The following is a 21,692-nucleotide window of genomic DNA, read 5'->3' on the forward strand; positions in this document are numbered from 1 at the left end:
TTGCCTTACTGATTAGGTTATTGCTAAAGCCCAAATCATAGAGAGGAAGGCATTGGTTTTTCCTGTATAAAAAGAAAATAATTTTAAATCATAATAAACTAGATTCAAATGACCTGTAAATAATGAAACCTGTTCATTGAGCCCACATGCAATATAGCAAAGTATTTGTTTATTTGTTTATTTTTGAACTTGGCTTTTTTTTTTCTTTTTGTGAGGGAGGCATTTCTTTTTGGAGATCCTTAAAGTCAGGAAATGTCAAGCAGATAGCCAGACATCATTGGACAAATCTTGCCTTATGGAAGTAGCTTCTATTTTCAAGGCAGCAACAATTTAAATGTCAAAAGGTAATGCTGCCATAGTTGAATTAAGCCTCTTGCCAGAGGTCCCAGTAACTTAGGTCTCAGTTAAGTGATTAAGTGGCACTAAGAAGCATGTTATCACAGCAGTTGGTCACAAAAGTTAGCCAAAAGAATACCAAAAGGAAATTCAATGAAGCTCTTAATTTCTGACTTGAAGCAAGTTATAAAGACAAGCAGAATTTTGTACCTGCCTATAAAGAGAGTGCAATGTCTCTGTCTCTCCCAAGACTCATACATAAATAGTAAATACATAGATCCCATATGTAAACTGAAGAGGATGATGAGGCTCAGGAGTTGGGTCATCCAGAAAGAATTCAAGAGGTGGATATTCTCCTAGTTAAGAGAGTTTTCTTGACACAAAAGCAGTAGGCCAGCCCTGGAAGGGAGGACACTAGCAGTTTGCAGGAAGGGAGGGGTTTGTTTTTATGCACAAGTTTTTGGCACTCAGCCGATAGTGGACTTTGCTTCTACCTGAGCAGTTAACAGCAGGGAAAGGGGGAGATGGGAAAAGGAAGCAGGTATGCTGAAAAACAGTTCAAAAATGTGATCACAGAACAAGGAACTTAGCTTGCAACATTTGTTCCAGTATGAGCAACTAATCACCGTACACAGAGTAAGGTTTTGTTACTTGATAGAGCTTCCTGTTACCGGGCAGATTTAGATGAGGCCCTCATAGTTGCTGGGCAAAAGTAAGCCTCATCATTAACAAAGTATAAGTTGGTCTCCATCACAGAAGGGAAGTGAAAGGGTTTCGCAAATCTATCTTTACTCTGCAGATGATCAGGTAGAATAAAGCCTTCCAAAAATGAATGGAAGATGTGCTTTAAAGATGAAATACAATAGAAAAGGACATTGTAAAGAAGTGGTGGAAAATATTTAACTTTGTTGAGAGGATAGAAGGGACATGGAAAATACAGAAAAGGATAAGGAGAATGTAGAATAAAGCAATGAATATGTGGTGATCTTTTATACAGAGTGAACTTTAAGTCTTGCAAAAGTTGTAAGCTATTAAAGTTTAGAACTTTTAAACTATTAAAACTGAAAATCAAACTAAGAGTTATGCTGTAAAATAAAAATGAAGCTCACTGTGTAGGAGGTGGGAGTTGAACCAAGTCTGGAAGATGAAACTTTTTATACTCCAAAGATAGATAATATGTAATATCAAGTCATCCAGTAATGGTCAGAGGGAAAAAAACAACAAAAACAAACAAAACCAAAAACAAGTAATTTTCTTTCTCGAATCCTTGTTAAAACCTAAGAAAGTAATTATTTTTTGTTGTTGATCTGATACAAAAATTATTGAAGTCTGTTATCTTTTCATAGGCATATATTTCTGGGAATGAAAAGTTATCTTAACAATTAGAGCTAATCAAGTATAGAGTGAGCTGGGCCAAGGGGCTTTATCTCCATTACAATTCTTCAAGAAAAGACTGTATTCACCTTTTGTTGGGGAGACAATAGAGAGAATTCTTAGTTAAGTACTGGTTGAACTTTATGACTTTTTTTATTTGAATTTCATGTTTATTTTTAGTTTACATCATTCATTTCCCAAAGATTTTGCTTACTGGAAAGATAAGCCATTCCATATATGTTGTACATGTGTAGCTATGCAAAACATTCCCATAGTGGATATATCATGAAAGACTGACTGTATTTCCCTCCATCCTATCCCACCTCCCACTTGTTCTGTTCTCTACTTTGACCCTGTCCCTTTTCAAAAGTGTGTGCTTCTAGGTTCCTTCCCCCCCTCAATCTGCCCTCCCCTCCCTCATTCCCCCTATCATGCCCTTCCCCCCTACTCTCCTGTAGGGTGAGATACTCTATTTAATGAGTATGTCATTCGCTCCCTAAGCCAAATTCAATGAGAGTAAAGTTGACCCATTCCTTTTTGCCTTCCTGTTCTTCCCCTCCATTATAACAGCTTTCCTTTGCCTATTCTATATGAGATAATTTACCCCATTCTGTCTCTCCCTATCTCCTCTGATTATATTCCACTCTCACACCTCAATTTCACTTTTTAAGTATCATACCTTGCTATTCAACTGGTCCTGTGCCCTCTGTCGATGTATACCTGTGCACATATATACACACACTCACATATGTATTCATACACCCATATACCCTCCTGTATAGATATATATGTATGTATACATATACATACATACATATACATATACATTTATATTCCCTTCAACTGTTCTCATACTGAGAAAAGTTTCATAAATTACAATTATCATTTTTCCATGTAGGCATGCAAATAAGTTCAACTTTGATAAGTTCCTTATGATTTTTTTTTCCTGTTTACCTTCTCAAGCTTCTCTTGCTTCTTGTATCTGAATGTCAAATTTTCTATACAACTCTGGTTTTTTTCATCAAGAATGATTGAAAGTCCTGTATTTCATTGAATGACCATATTTTTCCCTGAAACATTATACTCAGTTTTGCTGGGTAGGTGATTCTTGGTTTTAATCCCAGCTCCTTTGACCTCTGGAATAACATATTCTAGGCCTTTTAATCCCTCAATGTAGAAGCTGCCAGATCCTGTGTTATCCTGATTGTTTTTCCACAATATTCAAATTGTTTCTTCTTGGCTGCTTGTAGTATTTTCTCTTTGATCTGAGAACTACGGAACATGGCTATAATATTCCTAGGAGTTTTCTTTTTGGGATCTTTTTCAAGAGTTGCTATAGTGAATTCTTTTGATTTCTATTTAGTCCTCTGGTTCTAAAACATCAGGGCAATTTTCCTTGAGAATTTCTTGAAGGATGATTTCTAGGTTCTTTTTTTGATCATGGCTTTCAGGTAGTCCAATGATTTTTAAATTATCTCTCCTGGATCTATTTTCCAGATCAGTGGTTTTTTCAATGAGATATTTCACATTGCCTTCTATTTTTTCTTTTTTTTTTTTTTAAAGCAATTGGGGTTAAGTAACTTGCTCAAGGTTACATGGCCAGTTATTTCTGGGTGTGGTGCTGAGTGTCTGAGCCTGGATTTGATCCGGGTCATCCCGACACTGGAGCCGGTGCTCTTACTCGCTGAGCCACCTGGCTGCCCTATGCCTTCTATTTTTTCATTTGTTTGGATCTTTTTATAGTATTTTGATTTCTCATGAAGTCACTAGCCTCCGTTTTCTCCAATTGAATTCTGAAGGAATGATTCTCTTCAGTGAGCTTTTGAGATTCTTTTTCTATCTGGCAAATTCAGCTTTTTAAGGCATTCTTCTCCTCATTGGCTTTTTGAGCCTCTTTTGCCATTTAAGTTAGTCTATTTTTTTTCTTTTGCATTTTGGAGGGCAATTGGGGTTAAGTAACTAGCCCAGGGTTACACGGATAGTTTTTTGTGTGGGTGTTAAGTGTCTGAGTCCAGAACTGAACTTGGGTCCTCCTGACTCCGGGGCTGGAACTTTACTCACTGCGCCACCTAGCCGCCCGTAAGTTAGTCTATTTTTAAGGTGTTATTTTCTTCAGACAGCTTGTTGACTTGCTTTTCATGATTTTCTTGCATCATTCTCATTTCTCTTCCCAATTTTTCCTCTTCTTCTCTTATTTGGTTTTCAAAATCCTTCTTAAGTTCCTCTGTGACCTGTAACCAATTTATATTTTTCTTGGGAGCTTTTAGTACAGGAGTTCTGACTTGATTGTCTCTCTCCTGTTCCATGCTTTGATCCTTTTTGTCCCCAAAATAGGAATCTAAAGATGGATTGCTCTGCTTGCTTTGCTTTCTTTGCGTGCTCATGTTGTCACTCAATTACTTGACTTTTGAACTTTTTGTCACAGTAGAGATCTGCTTCCAGAGAGGAGTGCTTTGTCCCAAATCACTGGGGTTTTTGTAGCTGCCAGAGTTATTTGTTGGGTGCTCTCTCAGAAGCCTCCACTGGCTGTGGCACCTAGTCATACACCCCAGGATCTCCAACCTAAGTAGTGGTCCAGATCCAAGCAGGTTAAAGCAAGAGTGATTCCGCCTTAGAATGGTTGCTTGATCCCCCTACAATCTGCAGATCAGGAGCTCTGAAGTAGCCACGTGTTGGTGGGCTACTGTGCCTCAGCCACTTTTCCCACTGGGGTCAGAGGCCAGACTGCACTACCAGACCCCCTATTCCCAAAGTCCACAGTGACCTCTCACTTTGTCTTTGGCATTTATAGGTTGATAATTCTGGAAACTGAAGCCACAGCTGCTGGTGATCCACTCTTCTGAAGTCCCTCTAGTTGTGGCTGCTTGTGGCTGCCCTGAGGCTAAACCTGAGGGCTCAAGCAGGGCTGGGCTCTGCTCTCAGTGCTTCAATGGACACTTCCTGCTGGCCTGCCAGACTGACTTCGGCAGGAGATTTGTTTTCCTCTGTCACTTGGTGGGTTCTGTAGCCATAAAGTTTGTTTAGATTCATTTTTTATAGGTTTATAGGTATTTGAGGTGGTTATGGGGGGAGTACATGGAGTTTTCCTGCTTCTACGCCACTATCTTGGCCCTGCCACAAACTACCGTGTTTCCCCAATAATAAGACCTATCCCGAAAATAAGCCCTCCCTTTTACTGTGTACGATTCCTCTAAAATAAGCCCTCCCCCGAAAATAAGCCCTATTGAGATTGCTACTGTAGTGAAAGTGATCCCCTGCGCTACACGCTACATTATGGTACCCTCTATATGCACCGTCCCATTCCCCCCCCCCGTGAAACGCACGCCGCGCTCCGAGCTGCATCCAATCAGAGCTGCAGCAGTGAACGCGTCATCCTGTTCTTCCCCAGTGATTTGCTTGTTGAATAAAGGTACATTTTTTTGTTCACATTTACCTGTTTATTAAAATTGCTGTCAGTGTTTATTAAAATAAGCCCTCCCCTGAAAATAAGCCCTCTGGTGTTTTTTCTGTCCAAAAAAATAATAAGACAGTGTCTTATTATTGGGGAAACACGGTATATGACTTCTGAAATGCATTACAATGCTGTGGTTTTTTATTCCATCTGGAGCATGATGGGGAGTCTCACCAGATTTTCAGAAATCTGATAAGAATTTCCTCATTTTATTTATTTAGTATCAAGAAATGATGCTGCTAGAACAAGCAAAAGCAAGCTAATCATGACCTGTAGAAGAAGAAAAAAAGGGATCTTAGGTGTACAGTGTTTCATACACAGGAAGCACTAGATTTTTCAGACTCTAGCCTCTATAAGGTTCACTCTTGATCTGGTCAGACAGCCAGACACCTTTGGAGGGGTTATTAATCAGCTTTATTCTAGTCTAATCTTCTCAGAGAATTGCTGATAATGGGAGAAACCAGCTCCTATAGCATTCCCTAAATACCCAGTGAGGGCCTGGGTCAAGCAGGGGCCAGTGAGAAGGGGAGGGGCAACTACCCCTATGTCTCCATGGTATCCTTGGAGACAGGCAAAGCTTTAGCACTCCCCTAAGTCTTCTTAAGCCTTGATGGGGGCCAGTCAAGCCACACACAAATTCCCATATGGGTTTCCTGTGGTTTCCCCCTTCACTGATGAGTGACAGATAAAGAAGGCATCTTACCAATGTTAAGCTCACAAGTTAACTTTAGCAATATAATCATTCTGCACAAGTGTAATAAATATCAGTTATGTCACCCCCATATCTCATGGCATAAATGCAGTAGGACTACCTATTGCTATGATTCTGGGAACTATCTAGAATCCTTGAGGCTATTCTGGGAGTTATTATCTCACACCTGGAAACTAGACATTGCCATGGTTATGGATACTGAGAAACTAAACTAAAAAGGATAACAAAATCCTCCTTACATACATACAGTTTATGGTTTTAACAGTGCTATTGTTTAAAAATAAAGGATTCAGAATAGAAAGGTAGATTGTGAAATAAACAGTTGACTAATAAAAGTTTCGGAAAATGGGCTTTGGATTTCTGATTTTTTTGTTCATTTGTTATGTCTGAATTTTTGTTATCCCATTTGGGGTTTTCTTGGCAAAGATACCGGAGTGGTTTCCCAGCTCATTTTACAGATGAAGAAACTGAGGCAAACAGAGTTAAGTGACTTGCCCAAGGTCATGGAAGTAAGTGTATGAGGCCAGGTTCGACTTCAGGAAAGTGAATCTTTCTGACTTCAAGCCCAACACTCTATTCACTATATTACCTAGGTGCTCATCTAGATTTCTGGACCAGTTTAAAAATAGAAGGATGATTGGACACTTGACTTGGGATTAACTATATCTAACCAAGACTGGTCAAAACCCAGTCAACTTGTGTATACTCTTAGAAATTTGATCAAAATGATTTTAATTTGAAAAAAATATGAAAGAAAATTGCTCACATTTATTTGCCCATCCTAATGCCACAGAGCAGGAGTCTTCAAGCTTTTTGGGTTTGTGTACCACCATTAGTTAAGAAAATAAATGTCATTCATCCTAAATATATGCATATTTGCTTATTTATAAGTATAAATATGTAAATGTGCTAATAGTAAGAACATTATAAAATGTACCCAGAAATATTCATTAAAAAAGAATCAACCCTGAGCTTTAGTAAAATCACTTTGGCAGCTATATGAAGGAGGACTTGGAGAGGGGAGAGGTTATACAGGGAGACCAATTAGGATTCTATTGCAATAAACTAATTATAAAGTAGCTGCCAAAAGAAATAATTGACTTTCTTACATTATTTTAAAATGTCATATTAATGACTTTTTAATTTATACTAATTTCCTAATATAGGAATTCCCTTGTCTACCATCCTGTTTACACCTTTACTTGTAAGGGGGGAAGGAAAACAAAAAGTAAAGCAAAAATATTTGATACAATGACCAGATAAGACTAGTACTCATTCTGCTCTAGTAATATTGCATCTATCTGTCATAAGTAAGAAATGTTTTTCTTACTCTGTTCCTCTGACCCATCCATCTATTTTTTGATTACTCAGATTTGAGCTTCTTTTTAGTATCCTTTTAAAAAATTAATGTTAGATATTTGTTGTTATAAAATAATAACCCATTGCATTACTATATTGTAGGGTATTTTCCCCAGTTATTCTCTAATCGATAAGTAGCCAATTTATTTTCAGTTCTGTGCTCCCACGAAAAGTTCTACTTTTACTATTTTTGTATATATTAGATTTTTGTTTTTGATTTTTATCATCTTTGGATAGAGAATATAGAGATTTTAAGTGCTTATTTTACATATTTCCAATTTGGTATATAGAATATTTAGAACAATCTATATTTCTTCCAACATTGACTATTTTTATTGTTGTCACTTTAAGAGTGTTGAATATATGTTAAAACTTGAGTTATTTTAATTTCCATTTCTCTATTAGTGATTTGTGAAGTTTTTAAAGAATCATTTATAGCCTGTATTTCTTTAAGCTTTTCCTATGAGTTGAAAGTATGTATTGAGGAATGAATGGCTCTTGGAGTTACTGATTTGGGTCCATTCTGTATTTTTTGTATCAAATTTTCATTGGTGGTACTTGATATTGTTTTAACCTTCTACATGTCTATTTTGAACTTATTTTATGTATGGTGTGTGATATCAATCTAAAAGAAATTTCTTCTAAAAAGCTTTCTAATTTTCTCACAAGTTCCTGTCAAAGAATCTTCCCTTCAGCAATTTATGTTCTTGAGGTTATCAAACAATAAGCTACTACTTTTAATTGCTTCTATTTCTTGCTTACCTAATTTATTCCACTCAACTACTTCTCAACATTTTAACCAGTATGAAATCGTTTTGATGTATTGTGCTTTATAATATAGGTTGAAGTCTGGTCATGTCATGTCACTTTCATTTGTACTTTTTCTCATAATTTCAGTTGAGGTTCTAGACCTTTCATTCTTCCAAATGAATTGTTTTCTTTCATGTCATTGTAAAAAGCTATGGATGTCTCCATTTTTTATCGAACATCCCTGTCCATAAAAAAAAATGAGCATAAACTCCTAATATCATATATATGGATGTCTACATTTACTTTTTGTAAATTACATACTGTGTACTAACAATTTTGTACATTTTGAAATTCAAACAAAAATAAGAATGATAAAGAATGAGATAAGTATGAATTAAAATTTGATCCTATAATTCAACAAAGAAATACTGTGACATTAAATGAATAAGTATGACAGCATTGGAGACAATACTCATTATTGGCTATAATTAGAAGAATTGGATGAGACCTATCTTCTCATCTCCTGATTAGTTGATCGCACAACCCTTGGGATTTTGACATGGCCCTCCAGTGCATTTTGACCCCAAATCTGGAGATCATTACTATAAAGTATCCAAAGACAATCTGATTGGTATAGCAATCAAACTGCAAATAAGTTGTGTCATTTTTTAAATATTGCAAAAGCTCAACTATGAGCACTAGGTATTGATTTGATCATGTAAGTTTTCCTTTATTTCTCTAGATGATATTGTAATTACATTCATACATTTTGAGTTTTACTATGTTAGGTGTGAAATATATTATACATTTTATAGCTATTTATGGTGGAATTTCTTAGTTGTTTCTTTTTTTTGTTTTTTGTTGGTACTACATATAAGTGACAATTTGATGGTTTGATTCTGAGTTCAGATACTTTACTGAAATAGTTAATCATCTCATTTAGTTTCTTTACTGATTTTCTGGGTTTTTCTGAATATCTCATCATGTCCACATTCTTCCTTCAAGGAGCTCACATTCTAACAACTATGTACAAACAAATTCTATGCATGATAAAACTGAGATAATATCAGAGTTAAGTTATTACCTTTTAGGGAGACTGCTTCTTACTTAAGGAGGAAAATGGCTTGCAGAAGGTGGGATTTGAACTGAAACTTAAAGAAAGCCAAGGATGCTTTTCTCCCCTTTTATTTTTTCCCTCTTCCTACAAATAGACTAATTTCTCCACAATCCTGAATAAAACAAACCAACAAAGAACATTTAAGTGACCCTTCTCTTCAATCTGTCTACTTTACCAACATATCACTGTCTTTCTTAATATAACTTATCCCTCTACTCTCTTACCGACAATTTTCTCCTGAAATACTTGGAATCTGGCTTTTCTTCCCAATATTTCCGTACCTTCATTGATCAATCTATGATATAATCAATATACATAAATAGTGGTTCTGGGTTCAGAATTAAATAAGAAGAAACGCTTCCTTCATTGATCAAGATTTCCATCTATTCATGACTTTTTGATTCTTATTCATGTCCTTCATTGACCACCTCAGAAGCATGTATCTGGGTACATTAAAGTCTTTTTTCTAGACCTTTGAACCTTTTGCAGGTATTAGCACATAACATATATCTGTTGTTATTCCTTAGTTTTACTATGTGACTGTCCACGTCTTTTTTATCATAAATTTCTTCATTGTCTTTTATGACACTTATTGTGCGTAAGTCATCATATATAATATGCTGTAGTATATTTAGACCTCTCATACATCTCTCCATCACTCTTTGGGTGACCTGAATTTTTTAGTTTTTGAATAGTGTTTTAAAAACCTTGATTCACAGTCACAAAAGATGGATTATTATATCAGGGATTGTTTACAGCGCTTTGCATTTTTCCAAATGCAGAAAAGCTTCTTGAATTTTCCTATATAATTCTGAGCCAAACATGTTGTTCATTTGCAATGCCTGCTCAAGGCTTACATACAGATAGACAAACTCAATGGTTACTCATCCAACTGTATACCATTGGTTATCAATTGTTTTATATGGTGTGGAATGCTAGACAGATAACTTATGAATTACTATGGGCAAATTAAATTCTATAGTTCAAAAATGGTTTATAAAGAAGCTGAATGTCCTAACAGACTGAGTCCCTTTCCTGTTAGTTTGACTCTAAAATGTATCTTTCATTGATCCTGAGGGTTGGGGCTAATCTCAATTAAGCACTGTCCTTTGGAGGCTGACCTTTCAAGGGGGTTGGGCCTCATATAGACCTGGATACTAATTTAATAATTTGTTGTTAATATAATAGAAAAATAATTCTCTTATCCACTATATTCTTTATCTTGACCCTCCACTCTCACATCTCTAATTGCTGGTTGGACATATTGAATTGAATATCTTTGAGATACCTTAAATTCAATGTGTACAAATTTTAACTCATTATCTTTTCTGCAAAATCCTTTCTTCTTCCTTACTTTCCCATTACTGTTGAAGGTATCACTATCTTCCCAGTCACTCAGGCTCACAACCTCCATGTCGTCTTAGACTCATAATTTGTAAATTCTCTACATCAAATCATTTGCCAAATGTAGTCATTTCTACCTCTGGAACAACTCTGAAAATACTACCTCCTTATGTCCTCTGATATTAACACTATCCTAGTTCAGGCCCATGTCATCTTATGCCCAGACTATTGGCATAACCTGCCTCAAATCTCTCCCTATTTGAGTCTTTCCTCCACTCAGCTGTCAAATTGATCTCCCTAAAATGTATTTCTGATGATGTCCCACCTTTCCCTTACTCAATATACTTTAATGGCTTTACTATTACTTCTAAGATCAAATATAAAACCCTGTTTTGAGCTTTTACAGCTCTTCATAACCTGGGACTTTACTACCTTTCCATTCTTCCTGTACCTTATTTCCCTCAATTTACTCTGAGATCCAGTGACACTGACCCTCTGCTGTTCATTGCACCTGTCACTCCATCTCTTAAATCTGTGCATTTTTATTGACTGACTCCCATCCCTAAAATCGTTTCTTCACTCATCTCTACTTACTGGAACTTTTAGTCACAGAGTCTTAACTTCTACAAGAGGACTTCCTGGTCCTTTTTAACCCTAGGACTTTTTCTCTGGGTTTACCTTCAATTTATGCTGTATATATCTTGTTTATAAAGAGTAATTTGCACATTAACTTCCCCATTAAACTGTGAGCTCAAGAGTAGGAACTTTTTTTTTGTCTTTCTTTTTATCTCTATTGCTTAGCACAGAGGTTGGCACAGAATAGATGCTTAATAAATGTTTGCTGACTTCTTAACCCAACCATTCTTGCCTTAGATTATATGATACATGACATTACTTATAGTTATAAATCCAGTGATCCCAAGCAATTCTCCCTTGTAGCCCTATGGTTATAAATCATGGAATTCCATGATCTCAAAATTATCAAAGTGCATATGATCCAAGCTACAAAAGACCCATGGCAGGCGTAATTGATAGGATTTTTGGGAAAAGATAATGAGTTAAAGTTTTGCATATGTTGATATAATATATCATAGGTGTAATTAGACTGAATCTTATTACCAATGATGTTATATGCTAGAAGGCTCTATATGATGGAAAAAGAAGTTGGGATGAATTGATAGGAGTGGTATCCTGAAGCCTCCCCACCCCCATACAAGTAGGGTAATTATTCCTTTCATGTACAATCTTTTTATAAGATATTTCCACAACATAGTATATGGAAATGCTTGTTTTATTTCACAAATTACAACTAAAATTAAAAGAAAAAAGCTATTGGTAACATCCTCCATTCTTGATTAGCTCAGGCAACTCAAGGTTCAAGCTGTTTATTTCACTATTTGGTCCCTGAACCAACAAAGACTCTAATTTGATCTCAATACCTTTTAAGGAAAAATTAATCCATTTGGGAAAGAGCTTAGGCTATTTTATAGCTACTCACTGAATGAAAACTAGGGTAAACACATTTGATAGGGCAAGGAGATAGATATATTATCATAATCAAATATTAAATGACACAGAGGAAGAAACCTCTAACACAATGGACAAGCTTATGTAGAAGACTTAAAATAATTAATGGAGAATAATTATAAAGGAGAATGATAATTGTGATAATAGTTATAGTATCTCATCTTAATATAACTATTAAATAGTTATATTTAATATATGTTTTCAAATAAAATAAAAATAATTATATGATTTATATAAATATATATTAAATAATAAATAATAATAAAAATAAAATAAGTTTGCAAATCTCTTTCATACATTATCTCATTTGATTTTTATAGCTCTATGAGGTAATTGATAGAAGTATTATTATCAGAGCATCTTAGGTCTAGAGTTGGAAGAGTCCTTGGAGATAATCTAGTCAAATCCCTTCATTTTATAGTTGAGGAAACTGAAAAAAAGTTACTTTCCTAGGGTCATCCAACTAGTTAGTGTCTGAGGAAGAACTGTAAACCAGATCTTCCTGACCCCACATCTATTTGCAGCCTGTACTGTACCATAGAGCACCTATGCTGATGAGATCACAGATATACTGAAGTTTTCAAACATTGTCTTTTTTATGTATTAAGAGACATAGCTTTGATATCCTTAGTATATTTCTTTCTGATTTAGTTGAAGTGTTTGAAAGTTGAATAGTTGATAGGATGGGAGACTAATGCTTATCCCTCTTTTTCTTTTTACTATATTTACATTACATCTGGAAGGAGTTGTCCTGGTTTATTCTTTGTATAGTCCTGGTTTGTGTTCCATTCTCAAAATCTAGGTCTTTTTGATCTTAGTGACACAAAATCACTTTGTCTTAGGTGATTTTCTGCTTTGCAGAATTCTGTATGCCTGAAAATTTATTATAGCCCTTCATCTAAATGAGACCACCATTACTCAAATTGGAAGAGGAGGGTATGCTGGAAAAACAGAGGTTTGACATCAGTAATACATAGAGATAGAGTAGAGCAGATTGGCTGAATTTGAAGAGTAAAATGCAAAATTAGTTCTTATGGTGTCTTTCTTATTATAGTCCTAGGAACATATCTAGAAAAACATGAAGGTGAAATGTTAGAAGAAGCAAAAATTCTCCTCAGACTACTATGAGCAGCTCAGACATTGTTAGCAGAATTTGGTGTAGCATTACTTGTATAAGCTAAGGATCTTTGTTGTAGGAAATCTCTAACAGTTCCCAGATCCCTAGTGAGCAGGCTGTATTTATGGATTGTAATCAATTCTATATCTACTTTCTTGGTATGCTCCCCTCTGCACTTTGAAGTTATCAGATGTTAAATCTACAAATGCCACTAAGATGGAAATCCTGGGGAATATTTAATGAAACCTCTCTGGGAAAGAGACTTTGTGTAACTGAATGTGAATAGTGTTATCTCAAAAAAAAAAAAACATGTCCTTCACTATGGAGAACAAGGCCTTTTCTTGGTTTAAAAACAGCAGCTCTAATCTTAGTTACTAAATTTTCTCTCGGCACAGAAATCTGGAAGCCAAAGGCAGTGAGAAGAATGTAAGCAGAATAATCACAAGAACTTTTTAAAGTTCTTTCCTTTATTTAGAAAAATTTTAAACCTCCAAAACATGATGCTTTCTCACTGTTTCTCTCTGTTGCTCTTTTTTCATCTTCATCTACTCCCATGTATCCACATACACATCTGCTAATTTGTAATGAGAAATACATTAAAAGGCATGGAGATTGAATCTCCAAGGTTTAAAGTACCTTAGAGGCCATCTAATTCAACCAATCCTCCCCATGACATAATCAGCAAGTAATCTTCCTTTTTCTACTCAAAGATCTCTAGTGATGGAAAATTCATCACCTCTAGTGATGAAAATTCAGGGCAGAACATTTAACTTTTATGTTGATCTATTTTTTCAAGATTAAACAAAGAATGAAATTGCTTTATTAGTGAATGAAAATATGTATGATGTTTCCATAAAATCCTCATCAAAATCCTTCCTTATTTTTTTTTAAAGCAATCGGGGTTAAGTAACTTGCTCAAGGTTACGTGGCCAGGTGTTTCAGGGTGGGTGCTAAGTGTCTGAGCCTGGATTCAATCCCCAGGTCATCCCAACACTAGAGCTGGTGCTCTTACTTGCTGTGCTACCTGGCCGCCTCCTTCCTTATTTTTTAAAAATTTCATTAAATATATCTGAATTTAATGTAAGTACATTTTGGCAATTATTTAAACATTTTTTTTTTACTTCTACATTCTCTCCCTCCCTCTACTACTCTCACCTTTCATTGAGAAGGCAAACACTTTGGTTTGAGTTATACATGTGAAGTTATGCAAAACATATTTCCATATTTTTACTCTAATTTTTAAGGAAATTTTTCCTTATATTAATCTAAATATGATGCTCTATAATTTTGTAGTATAGAAGGATTCAGAAAATCATAGATTTAGAGTGGAAGGGACCTTTATTCCCTAATTTTACAGATAAAGAAACTGAAAGTCAGACCTCAAGTGTTCAAGCCCACAAAGTTTATAAGTAGATCTAAAGCCAAGCACAAGCAGCTTTCCAGAGGACTGATGTTGTGAACAGCTTTAAGGTTCTGATTACATAGTATAGTGAACTCTCTATTCAGCAATAAATTAAAGCAAAACATTCACATAGGTCAAAGTACAGCATTCACAATGTTATGACAACTCATCACTAAAATGACCAAATAGTTTTCACCAAAGTGGCCACATAGTTTTAAGCAAAGTACAATCATTTACCATGTTTCCATGATAATAAGACCTACCCCGAAAATAAGCCCTTCCCTTACTGTGTAAGATTCCTCTAAAATAAGCCCTCCCCCGAAAATAAGCCCTATTGAGATTGCTACTGTAGTGAAGGTGATCCCCTGTGCTACACGCTACATTATGGTACCCTCTGTATGCACCGTCCCTTCCCCCCCGTGAAACGCACGCCTCGCTCCGAGCTGCATCCAGTCAGAGCTGCAGCAGTGAGTGCGTCATCCTGTTCTTTATTGAATTCATTATTGAATAAAGGTACATTTTTTTTGTTCACATTTATCTGTTTATTAAAATTGCTGTCAATGTTCATTAAAATAAGCCCTCCCCTGAAAATAAGCCCTCTGGTGTTTTTCTGTCCAAAAAAAATAATAAGACAGTGTCTTATTATTGGGGAAACACAGTAGTAACTCAATCATTTTAGTAAGTCCTTAGTTCAATCATCCTTAAGGAAGCTTGTCTCCTTAATGGGCACAAAGTACAAAGGTCAAAGTTTTCCACCCCTAGGTCACATTGTCTTAATTTCTTCAATCAAAAAGCATTCTTCTTAATTGGAGAAGTCCTTCATTCAGTCATCTAAATGTAAAGGTCAAAGTTCTCCACCCCTAGGCCACAGTAAATCATGACCTTCTCAGTTTGCATTAAATACACAAGGAGAGCTCTTTTCATATTGACTTGAGGCAGGCTCTCAGCTTCCAAGATTCTTCCATGGTCCCAACTCCTGCCCGAATCTACCCAGCTGTCACCTGAGTTCAAATGCAGACAGCTCTCAGTTCCTTGTCCAGCTCCTTGTGCAGTTACTGTTCCATATTGAAGCTCACAGTGTCCAGTCCACCTCAAGTCCTTCACAGTTTCTGTTCCTAGGAAGACAAAGCTTAACAAAGCCACAGTAACATTCATACACATTGTCAGCACCTCATCAATTCACTTTCTGACTGTGAAATCAACATAGACCCAACAACAAAAGTCTGAGGAATCAACACAAATCATCAGTATAGTTCCAGGACCTCTGAAAACATCAGTAAGACTCTCCTCCAGGATTTCTGTAAACATACCTCAAGAAAATCCTCTTTTAGGGCTTTTGAACCAGCAGTAAGTTCCCAGGGCTTTTGTAACAGCAATGTCTTCTATCAATAGATAAATCTGACAAAGTAACATCAAAACAGACAGGCAAAGTACCAGCACCACAGTCATGCTTCCTCCCAGTTACCCTCTCTTCTCATTTTTCAGTTCTTTCCAATTCTCAGTTCAGTTCTTAGCACCCCTCTTGCACATTTTTAAAAAATTAACCCAAGTTGCTTTTTAGTGATTGTTATTTCTTTTTCAGGTGCTTCTTAAATCATATAACTGAGAGCATCATTTCAAATGACCCAGGGAAACTAAAAAAAGTCATAAAAATGATAGAAAAATTCAAATAAGATTGACAAGTAAAGAACCTGTTTTTTATATTAATGTAATATATTTAAAACTTAATTTCTCAGTATACTGGCATTTAAGAAAGTTGCTGATATATCATAGGTTATCAGAATGCATAGAATCAGAAAACATAGACTTATAGCTAGAATAGACTCCAAAGGCCATCTAGTTCAATCTCACTTTAAAGATACTGAGGCCCAGAAAAGTTTAGTAGTGCATTTATAGATCTTTTTCTCCAACTCTTGTTTCTGATCTCTTCTGGCTACAAATATGCTCAGATATTCTTAGCCATTCAACAACAACAACAGAGCAATGACAAAAAGCTTGCTTTTAACATTTCCATTCCTCTAACATTTGTCTTTCCTCAGCCATTCTTTCAATTCACTGTTAAACTTCAAGAATGAAGTCTATATCTGAATCCTCCACTTACTGAAGTTTGAATTCCATCCTAAATGCTCTGTTGAAACTACTTTCACAATGACACACATGACCATTTTTTCAATCTAGTGAACTTAAAAAATTCCAAGGAGCCTTCATCTTACCTGTTCTGTGTTATCTGACACTATTGACTAGCCCCAGTTTGATACATTTTCCCACCTTGGCCTATGTGTTTCTGTTTTTCACTTGGTTCTCTTCTTACCTGACTGGTCCTTCTTAATTCATCACCATCCTCACAACTCCTAAGTGTATGTTTCAACTAAGACTCTGTCCTCTGCCTTCTTTCTCTCTTGGTAGTTTCTTCTTTAGTACAGTTTTCCAGTGATTTCATTATCCCCTCTTGCAAATGACTGTCAAGTCCATCCATCATCTTACCTTCAGTCAATCAATTGGAAAAAAATAATTGTTAAGCACATGTTATATATTATGGACACTTAGGTGGGCCCCAGGAACAAAAAGACAGAGAAGAAAATATTTGCTGCCTTCAGGGAACTTAAAACACTAGGTATACTATATAACAATATACAATCAGTAATAAAAAATAATAACAATAATATAATAGCAAACTAGCATTTATATAGAACTTTAGGGTTTTATAAAGCTCTGTACATAATTTGATCCCCACTACAACTCTAGTAGGAAGGTGTTATTATTATCCTCATTTTAAAGTGGAAAAATATGAAGTACAGTCAAACAGTAATTATATGTGGAAAGAATTTAAAAAATCTTGAATTCTAGGTCCCATGTTCTATCTCCTGACTCTGCTGCCCACTATATATGAAATTAGATAAATAATTACATCTTTGCACCTCAGTTCATTCATTTTTAAAACAAAGTGGTTGAACTTAAATGATGTCCAAGATTATTTCTTGCCCTAAATCTTATAATCTTCTTTGATATAGGGTGGGAAATTGAGTCAATTATCTTTCCTCTAAAACTGTCCCTCTTCTTATATCCCTTTTTCTGATAATGGTATTTCCATTGGATTAGTCATCAAGTCTTATAATCATCATTTTAAAACAATTTTTTATTTGTTTTTATTTACTTAGCTTCCACATTGACTAAATTTCCTCCTATATCTTCTGTCCTAGAGATTCATCCTGCATGACAAATATTTTTAAAGAAAAAAATCAGTGCAACAAAAAAATCTGACAATATATTATATAGTTCATATACATAGACCCTAATTCTATGAAAGAGTGATGAAAGGTATCTTATCATATCTCTTTTTTGGAGTCATTGTGATTTTGTTCTTTGTGATTTTGAAACTTTCATTTTCTATTCTGTCATTTTTCTTTTAATTTACATCATTATAGTCATTATGTATATCATTTTCTTGTCTTTGTTTACTTTATTTTGCATTAGTAGGTGTAAATCTTTGTATAATTTTCTGCATTCTTCATATTTATAATTTTTATAGTACATTATATTCCATTACTTTCATGCCCCACACTTTGTCTATTCCTTAATCGATAAGCATCTATTTTGTTTACAATTCTTTGCTAGCACCAAAGTACTGCTATAAATATTTAGGAGTATTTGGAAACCTTTTCCTTTTTTTGATTAATGGCATCCTTGGTGTATATGCTTAATAGTACAATCTCTGGATGAAGGGTTATGGACATTTTAGTCACTTTATTTGCATAATTGAAATTGCTCTTCAGAATAGTTGTAGTAATTTATAACTTTACCAACAATGCATTAGTGTGCATGGATTCATTTCAACGTCCTTTCACCTCTTCACTGAATCATTTTAATGTGTAACAAGTCCTCCTTTAATAATATTTCTCATATTCATTTCCTTTTCTCCATTCACATGGCCACTTGCTCTGACCATGCCACTTTTTGTTCAGCGATCTTCAAGGTTTACTGTTGATTTAAAGATTAAAAATATAAAAAGAAAGAAGAAAAAACCTGACTTAATTAAGATCCTCCATTGTGTGTGTGTAGCCTAACTTTCCTTCCTTTGTTTCTCCCCTTCATGTACGTTTTATTTAAAAAAAAAAATTATATCTCTAGCTTTTCTTTCCTCATTGATTTCATCCTGAATTTTCCCACCTAAAGTAAATTGTCTACCAATGCCCTCTATCTTTTGAAATCTTCAGGTTTTTTTAACCTCCTCCTTTCAGCCTTCTCTGATCTTCCAACAGATGGGAAAGTTTTTTGTTTTCAAATTTTCTTAGGTTGCTCCAATCTTCGCTTTACACCATCACATTCTCCCTTGTATTATGCTCATTTTGTATGTGTGTATGAATATATGCACATATATGTATATACATTTATATTTATATGTGTAGAGACATACATACATATGTACATAGCTAGATATGCCTTCCATGGGGGGGTGGGGGTGGAGACAGAGAGAGAGAGACAGAGAGACAGAGACAGAGAGAGAGGTAGACATATATATCTGTCTATCCACCCTTCTCTTAGATTGCAAGTTTATAGAGCGAAGGGATCATATAACTTTTAACCTTTGTATTGTCGGTGACTAACACCGATTGACCATATTTGTGATTACTATGCTTGAGAAATGAATTGAAATAATGAGTCTTTCAGGAACAATGTAGAGTCTGACCCTTCAATGGTAGTAGCGTGGCAGTTCAGACATAGAAGATGATTTTGTCAGTCCTCCCCCTTCTCCAGTGTCACCACTACTACTTCTATACATTATTATAACTTTAAATGCTATAATAAATCACTTTTCCTTTTGTTTTCTTTACAGCTTGGTCCCTGGAATGGCTTTGGCACACTGATAGAGTTGCCTGAACCTAAGATGGGCTCAAACTTTTACTCTCTTATCATGGAAGATGATTGTGAACTTCTTAAAATAAATGCAAAGGAATATGCCAAGGTTAAAGAGGTATGTATAGTGAGCATATTCCCTGGTATAAAATAATCATATATAATATAGAAAGTATAATAACATTACAAACCACACAATTATGTTAGATATATAAGACAAAGCAATATGTCATATATTATCTAATGTGTATATGTGTATCTGTATATGTAGACATATATAGTTATATATAATTTTTCTTTTTGTTCATATATACTTATATATTATATTGTATATAGTATACAATTGAATGAATTACATGTATATTGTAATATATCATTATCTTATATACTATTATTAAAATAGAACAGAATATATATGTCTATACATATAAACAAATATATATTTATTTCTATATTATTATAACATATTAAATATTATATAATACAATATACCATTGAATGAATTCTATTATATAATATATCATACTATATTATATGTCATTATACAATGGAAATTATAATGTAATGCATATCATGTTATATAATATGCAGTATATTGTGATATATGAACATATAGAAATATATGCATCTATGCATATATACATATGTAGACATAGATCTATATATGTGTATATTGTGGATATAGATATATACTTATACACATACATACATATCTATATATCTAATCAATTCATCAGTCTATCTATCCATCCATCTATCTGTCTGTCTATCTATCTATCTATCTATCTATCTATCTATCTATCTATCTATCTATCTGTTATGATAAGACTGTTTTTCCTGTATTAGGGGTGCCTATTCTGGGTATGTCATAGTACAGTCAAATCTAATGGGACTCACTTTTAATTTTGGCCAATTCAAATTCAACAAAACATTTATTAAATGCCTTTTTTTCTAGTAGCACCAGTATGCAATGAGAAGAATCATTACTAAAAATAGTGTGTGATTATTAGCAATACATTGATTTGAGATTTTAGGTGGTCTCAGATTTCATATTATAACCATTAGAATTCAGATTTGTTCTGGATATGAAGGCAATGAAGTTCTAGGATTCATCTCTGCAGAGAGCAACAAAGTTAGTGACATCTTCCAAAGTGCAATAAGCTCTGAGGATTGTGTAACTGCATTGACAATTAAAAACACACAAACAAATATAGGTTCCCCCTCCCATTCATCTAAAGGAGTCTGAATGTTTACAGGGGTTCAGGTGTTTGCTAAACTGGATCACCATAGGATGCATAGTCTAAACAGGGAAAACCAAGTATTAGTGTAAAGTTGCTTTTCAACCAAGCTATGACAATCAATACCCTATTATGCCATTTGTTTTCCTGCTACTCCTAAGACTTCCCAGAAGTTTTAAAGTAATGATGCCAGTAATCTGTTGAACAGGGGTTTAATTGCACAGAGAGTAAAATATCATCATCCTGTCTCCTCTACCCCATGAACTTCCTGGAGTACACATAGTCTATACCGGGTATAGCCCAATTCATCTGCTAATATTGCCTTGCACAATGTGAAAAGTGAACTTTGGACAAAGAAGAAATTGCTTCTGGGGTATATTATTTTACCCTGCTGTGAACTTTGAGTGGATTCCTAGAAGGTAAAATGCCCTGGAAACTACCACCCCTGCTCCCATAATGGCCTTACCAGATAGCGTTTCCATTGTTTTGATAATACTTACTGTTACTTTAAATGAGAGTTTTCATTTATTGGGACAATTATAATAATAACATAACTTTATGTGATGCTTTCTTCATGTTGACCCAAGAGATTTTAGGGTGCAAATGTTGCCTCCATTTTATAGAAGAGAAAGCAGGCTCTGTAACAATAAGTGAGTTAAACATGGCTCCATAGCTATTGAAGACATAATTTGGACCTGTATCTCCTGATCATAAATTCATTGTTCTTTCTACTTCATCTTTCAACATGGACTCTCCATTACAAGGTTTAAGAAGGAAGGGAAAAAAAAACACCAAGCATTTATTAAGCATCTACTATGTGCCGAGAATTGTACTAAGCCCTTTACAAATGGTATCTCATTTAATTCTTACAATAACCTTATAAGGTGGGTGCTATTATCTCTATCTTCAACTGAAGAAACTGAGGCAGACAGAGCTGAAGGGAATTTCCCAGGTTCACACAGCTAGTAAATGCTTGGAATTGGATTTGAACCTACGTCTTCCTGACTCCAGGCCCAACATATTGATGAGATGAGATATTGTATGTAGTAAGTGCTATATGACTCCTTATTCTCATTTTTCCCTCTGTCCATTTTGCTATGTGGTGGCTATT

General features: G+C 34.9%; 1 protein-coding gene across 1 annotated transcript in view; it reads left to right on the top strand.

Moving 5' to 3' along the window:
• The window catches only part of CNBD1 (cyclic nucleotide binding domain containing 1), a 492,475-nt gene that overhangs the window by 386,348 nt on the left and 84,435 nt on the right, over positions 1–21,692 (top strand). Inside the window, exon 7 of the mRNA XM_069103480.1 lies at positions 19,324–19,461. Within this exon, the coding sequence (XP_068959581.1) occupies positions 19,324–19,461 (138 nt within the window). The remainder of the gene's footprint in view (positions 1–19,323; positions 19,462–21,692) is intronic.

The sequence above is a fragment of the Petaurus breviceps genome, unplaced genomic scaffold (assembly GCF_028583685.1).
Source record: "Petaurus breviceps papuanus isolate PSGF00001 unplaced genomic scaffold, PetGlider_PUasm1.0 582, whole genome shotgun sequence".
Taxonomy (NCBI): domain Eukaryota; kingdom Metazoa; phylum Chordata; class Mammalia; order Diprotodontia; family Petauridae; genus Petaurus; species Petaurus breviceps.